Source organism: Schistocerca serialis, chromosome 3 (genome assembly GCF_023864345.2).
Source record: "Schistocerca serialis cubense isolate TAMUIC-IGC-003099 chromosome 3, iqSchSeri2.2, whole genome shotgun sequence".
Taxonomy (NCBI): domain Eukaryota; kingdom Metazoa; phylum Arthropoda; class Insecta; order Orthoptera; family Acrididae; genus Schistocerca; species Schistocerca serialis.
Window position 1 is genome coordinate 615,391,229 of NC_064640.1, and position 12,396 is coordinate 615,403,624.

Consider the following 12,396-nt stretch of genomic DNA (forward strand, 5'->3'; position numbering starts at 1 on the left):
TAGCTGTTAGAATAATTAGCAAGAGTACAAGGCTAACACCTTCCAAACAGTTATTTCAACACCTAAATATTCTACCCTTGCCATGCCTGTATATAAAAAAGTGTTGTTAATATAAAAATGCACATTGATAATTATAAAACCAACTCAGATCTTCATTTCTACAATACAAGAATATGCAATGACATCCACATAAAAAGAGTAAACAAGGGTTTAACAGAAAAACAAACCAACAATCAAGGTACTATTTTGTACAACAAACTTTCAACTCAGCTAAAAGAAATAGAAACATTGTCTACATTCAAGGAAGCAACATTTAATTTCTTCATAACCAACTGCTATTATAGTATAAATGAATATCTGCAGTAACCCTGTAGCAAGTAACTACGTTCATTTACTATATGTTAATAATACCATAAATCAAATGCTTGCCACAGCCTCAATGTTAATTTTTCTGAACAAAAGTGTTAAATCAATTACTTACTTGTAATGTATTTCATGTAAAAGGTCCCGAACAAAATCGTTAAACGAATTATTTACTTATAATGCATTTCATGTAAGAGATCCTGCTCATACTTTTATATTATTACAGTAATCAAAGTCATATTGCCCAAAAATATTGTGATGGGTACAATGAACCATTGTATTATGTAGGAAACTGTACACCCTTACCTTATTTTTTGTTATACTATGCTCTTTGACAAAATCCATTCAATGTACATTTTCGGTGAATGAATAAGCTTATATATATAATTTTCTGCAGTATAACAATCAAACATGAAGAACATTATTTTCCAAACATGAGGAAGTGAACAGGTGGGAGACAAAGAAATGAAACCTGTTACAGAAAGTGTAAAAGAAAGTTCAGTTAAATCAGAACCATGTATAAAGAAAGAACTATGTGAAAAAAGGGAGCACAAAGTATGTTACAATATCTGTTAATGAAAATGGAAGAAATTGGTGAAAAAGTTAGAAAATCACTAAAAGAGGCACAGGAAAAATCTTAAATTGTGGCAGGTAATGTAGTATCTGTTAAAGAATCACAAAAAGAAATGACAGAGAAGTTAGATAACATATTGGACAAAACATTGGAGGATGCTTGGTTAAAAATATTGAAGCCTACGCTGTTGGCGGAAATGAAAACTCTGATAAAGACTGTGAATATAGGGTCCATTAGGGGAAGAAAAAAGTGAACTTCAAAAATATTAGTAGAGAAGCTATCAGCTGTGAGAAAACACACCTCAAGGAATTCACTAGCCTTTAGTGTATGTGTGGAGTGACGTTCATAGGGCACCAAGCTGCTGCATTACTGTTTTGTTCTCCGGCTTTCCGCACTATTTACTAATCTTCTACTATGCAATGTATCAATCAAAACAACTCTCTGACTATTGATCTGTCCAGAGTGAGATCTGAATAGATAGAACCTGTTGTGATTTTACTCCTAAGAGTGACATAATTCATGATGATGATGTAATGATAAGTTAATGATAGATGAGTGGGTTAGAAAAAAAAAAGAATAAGATAATTATTTGTGAAAAGCTTTAGGTAGGAAATCTAAGAGTACTGATAAAAGGTAAGCCTGGCATAGCAGTGGGTAAATATGTGATTAAATTTGGTATGTGATGTGTAGTAATAACAAAGAATTTTGAGTATGTTGTTGCTGTATAGAAACGATGACCTTCCTTTCTGTATGTTTCATCTTATCGATGGTTACTTATCAGTCATAAATAAGTAACTTATATGTGCACAATGGATCACACACGGTTCTGTTAACACTTGGGTGGATAGTGTGCTCCAGCATGCTACTAATAATCAGATAAGAAGTTTCATGTTCTCTTTAATTTTGATTTTCAATGCCTATGTTACAAATCTATCTTCTGCAGTAAAAGTAATGTGCAACAGTTTTATAACAGTGTGTGCAACAGTTTTATAAAAGTATGTGATTACTTATTTTCAGAATGTGAATATGTGACCATATCAAGTGTATTGTGTAGTTATCTTCTTTTTGTACGCAATCCTTGCTTTATATTTACTCAGCGAGTGGGTCAGATTTGATGGAATATGCATTGTATACTAAATAAAAAAAAGATTCAATTAAAATACAAAACATGATCTATATGTGCACAAAAATGCACCACCTAGTTGTAGTCTACTCAAACAACAAAATACGGGCAGTAGATGGAATTCTCTTATTAGGACTACGGACAAATCACAACCTGAATTGGAAAAAAACACACCCTAGACTCAATGCAGTTCAGCTGTGTGATTACAGATGTAGGTGATGAAACAAAGAAGATGGATCATTCAGCATACATGTATGCAAACTGTCCTGGGGTGGGAGGGTGAGGGGGAAGGGGATGGTAAGGGTAGAGGGAGGTGGAGAGAGGGGGAGAATAGGAGGGAGGTAGAGAGAGAGAGAGAGGGAGAAAGAGAGATTGCAACTAACAGAAGTAAAATTTACTGAAAAAGGAATAATGCTATGAGAACTGAACCTGTGAATAGTCTCATGACGCCCTGCAGAGAACTCTTTAGAAAGCTTGGTATTTTGAACACTATCAGACAATAACAATACATACACTCAGTAATGCAGTGTTTCTCTTGTAAAAGCATAGTACAAAGTATTTTCACAATCTTACAGCCAAATACACTTTCTACAAAGTCTTCAAAGTTACAATATTAGTACATAATATCACATAAATTGGGACATATGTATTTAACAATCTAACACAGAATTTTAAATATATTCTGTGTATTACAGTGAACTTCAAGAGCAAGTTAAAAACATTCTATTGGCCAATTATTTCTAAACCATTGAAGAATGTCCAGACAGGAGTTCTTAAAACTAATGCATTTGGTTATCACGTAATTCATATTAGCACTGCAATATTATGCAGTCATAGATAATATTTACTGTACCTGTGTTATATATGTTGTGTAATAATAGCAAACTAAGGGATCACAAAGGCACTGATGCTATAGTCAATGAAAATTTTTAAAAAGGCTTGTTCATAGAGAGATGAGAGTCAAGGTAACACTACATTAACACAATACAACACTGAAAAAGAAAAACACTTAAGGTACATAAGGATACAAATTACAGTACAATTTTTACTTTCAATGTCTCTCTACAATATTACTAATTTGACATGCATTAGTAGCAATACTAAAAGAAAATCAACATATCTGTTCTTAAATGGAAAAACAAAATGAAACACACACATCCCTGCCTATAATGGAGGCACGAGACTCAACCTTCTGTTGGAGGACTTAGGAAATGTCTCATAAATTCCCTCACAATGGGCAGAATTTGTTTCCTAGTTGCTTTAAAATTTTGTTGTGTGAAGACTTTTATATACTCCATGTTAGCGTAGACTGTCACTTCATTCAGCTGGAGGTCAGGGTCTCTTGAGGTAACCAATGTATCTGTCATCTGGCATACAAATAGAAACAATAATTATGAATAACAATAATTCCTCGATAATAATGTAGAGTTATAATGAGAAAGAAATACAGTGTAAACTGAATTTCATATAAGCAGTATTCCAATTTTTCCTACCCTCTATGGTAATTTTTACATGTAATTCATTTAAATATACACTGATGTGAAGGTACTGCAAAATGAGGATGCAAATATTACTATTTCAACAGTCCAAAATAGCCTGACAGTGTGTTTTCTAATAGTAATAATAAACAACAGAAATTTCCATTTCAGTTTTACACTGTATACAAAAAAAAGTTCCTTACATAATTTGTTGAGGCTCTGAGCACTATGGGACTCAACTGCTGTGGTCATCAGTCACATCATTTGTTATACAATGCTGAGAGCTTATGCATAAATACCAAACAGCATTTGCCATCTTGGTATGACTCAAATTAACATATAGTCTTTACAGATATCACATGAGTCTGTTGCAGTTCACTGTACACTGGGTGCTGAAAACTTTGTTGACCTTGCCCTTACAAATGACTGCTGTTAAATGTAAGTTGCTGTAGCGGTTGTGGATAAACATTTTGTCAAGCATCAACAGGATCATAAAACTTCCTCCATCAGACAATTGCACAGTCCCACTGGCTTTCTTAATTATGAGAGAAATGGGCCAAATGTTACAGTGTACAATCCTAGTGCCTCAAGTGGTCTAATCCCGATTTCATATTGTTTCCTATGGTATAAAATGTGTTTGTTGGAGGACAAACAACGCACTGCCAAGAGCTGAAAAATTTCAGTTTTGAATGTTTTTGCTCCCATGTAATCTGGGTACAACAACAGCTCAAAATTTGTGATACAGATCACTCAACATTTTCAATGGTGGATTGACTTGTTCAGGTTCTGAGAATCTAAAGGCATTACATGTAGCTAAACACAAGATATTTTCTTAAACTGGATATGGAACTGGTGATAATGATAATGCACAAATAACACTCTTATAATAAATGTCCAGCAAAACTGCTCCCATAATGAGGATCTGTTGGCGATAGTAGTTTAACAAACAACTATCTGATGGTGCAAATGAATACACTCCTAAATGAATGGTGTAACATTAAATTTGGAGAAATCACAAAGCAATCTTTGTGTAAAGGATCATTTCTCCATACAGAGGTACTGGGAGTGTGATGTCTAGCAGCAGCTGTTACATCCTTCTCAAACAATCAGAGTACCCGCACATTCACCTGAATGTGATTCTGCTTTCCCACCTCTACACATTCACTCTTCATTGTCACAAATCGCTGTGAGTTGGGCTACATGCAGTGTGGCATAGCAGTTAGTGTTGTACATGGGCATGCTGCAGATCACCAGTTTGAACTCAATTACCAGTCAGTCAGTGGGCAAGTGGCCGCTCCTTCAGCAGGGCCTGAACAGGCACGCGGGGGCAAAGGCTTGCTGGTTATTGGGAGCTCCAACATTAGGCGGGTGATGGAGCCCCTTAGGGAAATAGCGTACAGAGCTGGAAAGAAATCCAACATGCACTCGGTTTGTCTGCCAAGGGGCCTCATCCAAGATGTGTAGGTGGCCTTGCCTGCGGCTATCAAGCGTACAGGGTGCAGTCGTCTGCAAGTAGTTGCTCACGTCGGCACCAATGATGCCTGTCGCTTAGGTTCTGAGGCGATCCTCAGTTCGTACAGGCGGCTGGCGGATTTGGTGAAGACCGCTGGCCTTGCACATGGGGTGCAAGCAGAGCTCTCTATTTGCAGCATCGTTCCCAGAGTTGATCGGGGTCCTTTGGTTTGGAGCCGAGTGGAGGGTCTCAACCAGAGGCTTCGTCGACTCTGTGATGGTCTTGGCTGTAGATATCTAGACTTGCGCTATTGGGTGGGGAATTGTAGGATGCCACTAGATAGGTCAGGGGTGCACTACACAAAAGAAGAGGCTACTCAGGTAACAGAGTACTTGTGGCGTGCACATGGGGGTTTTTTAGGCTAGGCAGTAGTGCGAGGTGTCCTGATGAACACTCACCAGTCGACGTGCAGGCAGGGAAATCAGGACGCGCTCAGTGTGAAGACACTTCAGCTATCAAGATATTAGCAGTAAATTTTCAGAGTGTTCGGAATAAAGTTCCTCAATTTACTTCCCTCCAGGAAGCGTGTGGTGCGCAAATTATTCTCGGGACTGAGACCTGGCTGAACCCTGAGATAGGAAGTTCTGAAATATTTAGTGAGGGTTGGAACGTGTATCGGAAAGACAGATTAGACACCATAGGAGGTGGTGTCTTCATTGCAGTTGACAAAAATATTGTGTCTACTGAGGTCGAAGTAGAGTGTGATTGTGAAGTTATCTGGACACGTTTAACAGGGCTAGGGGAGATAAAGTTAATTGTGGGGTGTTATTACCGGCCACCAGGTTCCACAGTGCGAGTTCTAGAATCACTAAAAGGGAGTCTACATTCTGTATCGCAGAAGTACCCGGATCATGCTATATTAGTCGGAGGCGACTTCAACCTACCTAGTATAGACTGGGATGTCTATGGATTCTTTACAGGTCATGCAGACAAGCCTTCATGTGAATTACTTTTGAACACATTATCTGAAAACTGTCTTGAGCAGCTAAATCGACAGCAAATGCGTAATGGAAATATTTTAGATCTGGTACCCACGAACAGACCAGCCTTCATCAATGGTGTCAGTGTTGAGACAGGGATTAGTGATCATGATGTTGTCATTACGACTATGGTTACGAAAGTTAAAAAGTCGGTCAAGAAGGCTAGGAGAGTATTCTTACTAGAAAGAGCAGATAAGCAGTTGTTAGCATCCCACTTAGTAAGTGAACTGACTTCATTTACTTCCGGTACGATGGACGTGGAAGAATTGTGGGCAAATTTTAAACACATTGTAAATCACGCATTGGACAAGTACATGCCGAAAAAGTGGGTTACGGATGGAAAAGACCCACCGTGGTTTAACAGCGCAATTCGGAGAATGCTCAGGAAGCAAAGGCAGTTGCACTCGCGGTACAAGAAAGATCGGGAGAATGAGGACAGGTAAAAGTTAGTAGAGCTTCTTGCTGCTGTAAAAAGAGCGATGCGCGAAGCATTCAACCACTACCACCATCATACCTTAGCAAAAGATCTTGCTGAAAACCGAGGAAATTCTGGTCTTACGTAAAATCGGCAAGCGGGTCGAAGGCTTCCATCCAGTCACTCACTGATCAGTCTGGTCTGGCAATGGAAGACAGCAAAACGAAAGCTGAAATTTTAAATTTAGCATTTGAGAAATCTTTTATGCAGGAGGGTCGTACAAACATACCGCCGTTTGAGTCTCGTACAGATTCCCGTATAGAGGACATAGTGATAGACATCCCTGGGGTTGTGAAGCAGCTGAATGGGTTGAAAATAAATAAACCACCGGGTCCTGATGGGATTCCAATGAGGTTTTACAGACTTCTTAAGTAATAGAATACAGTACGTTGTCCTCAATGGTGAGTGTTCATCGGAGGTGAGGGTATCATCTGGAGTGCCCCAGGGAAGTGTGGTAGGTCTGCTGTGGTTTTCTATCTACATAAATGATCTTTTGGATAGGGTGGATGGCAATGTGCGGCTGTTTGCTGCTGATGCTGTAGTGTACGGAAAGGTGTTGTCGTTGAGTGACTGTAGGAGGATACAAGATGACTTGGACAGGATTTGTGATTGGTGTAAAGAATGGCAGCTAACTCTAAATATGGATAAATGTAAATTAATGCAGATGAATAGGAAAAAGAATCCTGTAATGTTTGAATACTCCATTAGTAGTGTAGCGCTTGACACAGTCACGTCGATTAAATATTTGGGCGTAACATTGCAGAATGATATGAAGTGGGACAAACATGTAATGGCAGTTGTGGGGAAGGCGGATAGTCGTCTTTGGTTCATTGATAGAATTTTGGGAAGATGTGATTCATCTGTAAAGGAGACCACTTATAAAACACTAATACGACCTATTCTTGAGTACTGCTCGAGCGTTTGGGATCCCTATCAGGTCGGACTGAGGGAGGACATAGAAGCAATTCAGAGGAGGGCTGCTAGATTTGTTACTGGTAGGTTTGATCATTATGTAAGTGTTACGGAAATGCTTCAGGTACTCGGGTGGGAGTCTCTAGAGGAAAGGAGGCATTCTTTTCGTGAATCGATACTGAGGAAATTTAGAGAACCAGCATTTGAGGCTGACTGCAGTACAATTTTACTGCTGCCAACTTACATTTCGCAGTAAGACCACCAAGATAAGATAAGAGAGAGTAGGGCTTGTACAGAGGCATATAGGCGGTCATTTTTCCCTCGTTCTGTTTGGGAGTGGAACAGGGAGGGAATATGCTAGTTGTGGTACGAGGTACCCTCCACCACGCACCATATGGTGGATTGTGGAGTATGTATATAGATGTAGATGAAGATATTTATAAGAGGCATCAAATGAAAATGAGACAGATGGAAAAAGGTACATAAACTGTTTAGCATTCCAAAAGTAATCCCCAAAACTGTTAATGTATTTTTCCCACTGTGACACAAGATGGTCAGTGCCTTCATGGAAAAATGTTTTTGGTTGCCCATGGAATCTTGTACCCAGGTGTGCACCTCTTCATCTGAAGCAAATCAACAGCCAGTAATGACTTCCTTCAGAACTCCAGAAATATGGAAATCACATGGGGAGAGATTGGGACTGTCTGGGGGATGTGTAAGGGCTTCTCACCAAAACTTCTGCAACATATTTGAAACAACCTAGGCTACATGTGGGCTGACTGCCAGTGTCTTTCTTCAGGGCTGCAAAAATATGGAAATCACATGAGAAGAGGTTGGGACTGTATGGAGGACAGGTAGGGGCTTCCCAGTGAAACTTCTGCAGTGTACTTGAAACAACCTTAGCAATATGTTGCCCTACCCACATGTTGCCAAGGTTGTTTCGAGTATGCTACAGAAGTTTCGCTGGGGAGGCCCATGCACATCCTTCAAATAGTATCAATTTCTCCCCATGTGATTCCCATATTTTTGGAGCTCCGATGAACAGCATTAATGGTTTTCGATTTGCTTCAGATGAAGAGGTGCACACCTTGATCCAATCACAGTTCCATAGGCAACCAGGAACACTTTTCCATAAAGACATTGACCATCTTGTTTCACAGGGGATGAATATCTTAACAGCTATGGTGATAAATTTTGAAGTAATAAAGAGTTTACTTACTTTTTTCTATCTGTCTTGTTTTCATTTGACTGAACCTTATAATTTCATGTAGGGGAATTACCCACAGGATGACAACTGCTTTCCACCCACAGATGAATCATCTGACAAAACACTTTAATAAGACATTGGCAGATATGTTCTCGATGTACACTGAAGTCGAACAGAACGACTGGAATACAGTACTGCCCATCATGACTTTCACATACTGCACAATGAAGCAAGACATGACACTACGGTCTTCACACAGTTATTTCTGCTCTGTAGTCGCAAATCCAAAATGACAATGGATACACTGTTCCCATTTCAACTAGACCACACTCATGATGGCTACATGTAACACCTTATCACCAGGACTGAAGGAGCAAGACAGCTGAGTCACATATGGATCCTGGCCATCCAGCAGAAAGATCAAGAGCACTATAATGCCAAGCACTGGCCACTGAGATATGGCCCAGGAGGCTTGGTGTTGATTTTTACACCTGGGTGGAAAATGGGACTATTAGGAAAGTTACTAAAGTGCTACTTTGGGCCATAGCATATACATCATCGTTTGTCAAATGTTACCTGTGATGTCATTATCAGTCTTCATAAAGAAGCCAAAGCACATATCATCCACGTCCTCTGTATGAAGCCCTAATACAGTCCTGAAGCACAAATCAATGATGGAGGCTTCTCATTCAAGAAAACTGAAGATCTGATTGATGACAGCAAAACTCTGATGGCAGATGCTACCTTTGTTGCTTGTCATAGTGCACATGACCAGAATGTGAGGATCTGCCAGTGTAGTCATACAGAGGACTGTTGACAAGATCTAGATCCAGGATGCTGTAGTCAACTCCAGGAGAACTTCTACAACAGCTGGTCACTGTTTCTCCAGGAGAGGGAGCAATGCTGTGAGCTGTCCTGCACACACTGTGGCACAAATGTTAGTGTTACTGGCTGGTGTGCTACAGGTCGCCATTTCAAACGCAACAAGCAGCAGTTATTTGTTATCTAGTATCTATCATTTCTGGAAAGTTCTTCAAATTTCTTATGCTCGATATTCTGGAATATTCAATGTTTGTATAAACCGCAGTACCCTACATTCAGGAGGCATTTCTGTTCTGTTCTGGCAGTACAACGATGCTTGTAATGAAAGTGTTTTCAATGATAAGTGTGGTACTTCACTGGCGACTTTACTTTCAAATTTGGACTTGATTCTAGTAGCAAGTTGACAACATTTTTCCCTACTATACACAACTTGGCATAGACCTTGGTTGTCAAAGTCTGCATTTTAGTTTTTCAGGAAACATTCCATCTCATAAGTCAGTTTGGAAATGCCTGCCACACAATGGTTCCTGGGTCTGAGGAAAGAGGAAGAAGTAACTGGAGGCCAGGCTAAGAGACTACAGAAAGTGGTCAGCAGTCAAAATTGGACAGTCCAAAGGAGTATCACGTGTGACTGTATCCTGTGGAGAATGAGCTGGGGCACTGTCATGGAATAAAAACACTCCCATGGATAGCTTCCTGTGACACTTCATCTTATGAGCCTCCTGCACAATTAACATGTCAGCACAAACAGCTGCATTTGGAGTGGTGCCATGACCGGGAAGCATGGACTACTGACGAATGGCATTACATTGCGTTGAGTGATTAATCACTGTTTTGCACTACCCCAAATGATCAACATCAGTGAGTATGGAAGTGACCTGGGAAGAGGTCACATTCTTCCAGTGTTTTGGGGAGGCACTTCACTGTTACTCCTGGCATCATTGTGAGGACAGTCGTTGGGTATGACTTCAGGTCATGGCTGGCAGTGACTGATATGTTGGTGGGTTGGTTGGTGCTACCACACGCTCAACAGTGAGGTTATCAGCGGGTAGTGACTGAGGGAACTCTGATGGCACAATGGATAGTCATGGACATCCCGCATCCTCATGTGTAATGTCCCATGCAACAGTATCATGGTGCCATTTTTCAACACAACAATGCTCATCCACACACGACATGTGCATCTATGAACTGTCTGCATGATGCTGAAGTACTCCTGTGGCCAGAAAGGTCCCCAGCTCTGTCCCTGATAGTATCTATGTTAGACCAGCTCAGATGTGAACTCCATCCCAGTGCTAGTATTTAGCCAAATCAATGCATGAATCCAAGCCAGAGGGGTACAACATCACACTGATAAGTGACTCATACTGCCAACTTCTTTGTAAATTGGACTCAATGTTACAATCACTGGAATAACATAACATACCCTCTCAAACTGTGAAATTTTATTTTGTTTCCTCTTCCATTTATAAGTGCTTCACTTTCTTTTTCAGGCAATGTATAATAATATTTATGACTTTTTAAAAATATTCCTCATCGTGCATAACTACTATTACACACCTTTGCTCAGCAATATATTATTTGTTTTAAATAAAAAAAGACAAGAAGTTATCAATGTAACATGTGTGTTGAAACATTTTGCCGTGTAGCTAACTTGTTAGTAGTACAGTGCTTCAAAATATTTACTTGCTTTCTATGGAACACAACATAAGTATATTTATCTCCTTAGAAGTTTCCCATTTTCAGAGGAGGGAAATGGAATGAGGACATCTCCAATAATTAGATAAACATAGAAAGAAAGGTTTTCAAAATTACATACCAAGTCCAAGAAATATTTGTCTGTTGAGAATACTGCTATGTCTTGTGCATATCTGCCATTTGAAAATGTTACTCCTATTAAGATAATGCCTTTATATTCAAAATCTTTTGTGAACTTCTGCAGTTCCTCAATAGTATGTAATTTCAAAAATTCCTGTAGTAAAATAAAATTTAATAAGTATAAAAACACAAATAACATACTTAAAATTTTGTATTCATATTATACACAATGAAGAGCATTAGTATCAATAAACAAAGAAATGGAAAGTTAAGCTATGTAGACCTATTATTTGATTCCTCTGGTGGCAAATATGTGATGGTAAGATAAGCTCTAAGTCAATGAAGTGGTTCACTTATATTTGAATCAGAGTAGATACTGCACACACTCTACCAGCAGCGCTGTACTAGAACAGTGCCTTAAGCCTGGGGCCACACAAACAGAATGTTCCTGCAATGGGAGACATACTGTGGCAAGACGCAGAATCCTGCAATCCTGGGTAGCTTCCAGAACAGAATGTGGAGAGCCAAACATTGAGTCATCTGCTGTCTCTCTAAAAAAAAATTATTTATGAAAAACATGCAAAGCTGTACCTGTCCCTGTTGTTAATTTCTCAGCAAATTTTTAACTTTTTGAATAAAAAAAATAAGAAGCACTGTCTCTGGATTTTTGAGATCTCTTCACTAAAAAATGATTCCCTTGTGTCTTAAACTCTTACATTGCAGCTTGATAATAAACTGGCTCTCTTTTTGTTATTGCTCACAGTTATTGTGGTGATTCAAAATTAAGTAACTTACCACACATATGTCATAGAAGTTACAGTAAAAAATGTAGTCAATGGCCAATTTATGTTTGGTCATACATTGCTGCATACAAAATGTAGCTACATATCAGAACTGTTTTAATAGTGGAAGGAGAGCCACGTTTCTTTCCACACATTATGTGATGAAAAGTACCTGGACACCTGGCTGAAAATGACTTACAAATTTGAGGCGCCCTCCATCGATAATGCTGAAATTCAATATGTTGTTGGTCCACCCCTAGCCTTGATGACAGCTTCCACTCTCACAGGCATACGTTCAATCAGGTGCTGGAAGGTTTCTTGGGGGATTGCAGCCCATTCTTCATGGAGT

The 12,396-nt window shown here is 39.3% G+C and overlaps 1 protein-coding gene across 7 annotated transcripts in view; it reads right to left on the bottom strand.

Moving 5' to 3' along the window:
• Nucleotides 1-12,396, bottom strand: part of LOC126470497 (exopolyphosphatase PRUNE1-like) — a 1,085,806-nt gene that overhangs the window by 944,829 nt on the left and 128,581 nt on the right. For 2 of the 7 annotated variants that reach the window (XM_050098369.1, XM_050098375.1), the window contains exons 5-6: nt 11,267-11,419; nt 1,586-3,427 (exon numbers count right to left, since the gene is read on the bottom strand). The exons of 2 other annotated variants lie outside the window; for them this stretch is intronic. In XM_050098369.1, the coding sequence (XP_049954326.1) occupies nt 3,245-3,427; nt 11,267-11,419 (336 nt within the window). In that variant the 3' untranslated portion in view covers nt 1,586-3,244. Of the gene's footprint in view, nt 1-1,576; nt 3,428-11,266; nt 11,420-12,396 lie in introns of those variants that run through there. 3 more of the 7 variants (XM_050098374.1, XM_050098373.1, XM_050098376.1) reach the window with 3 other exon arrangements.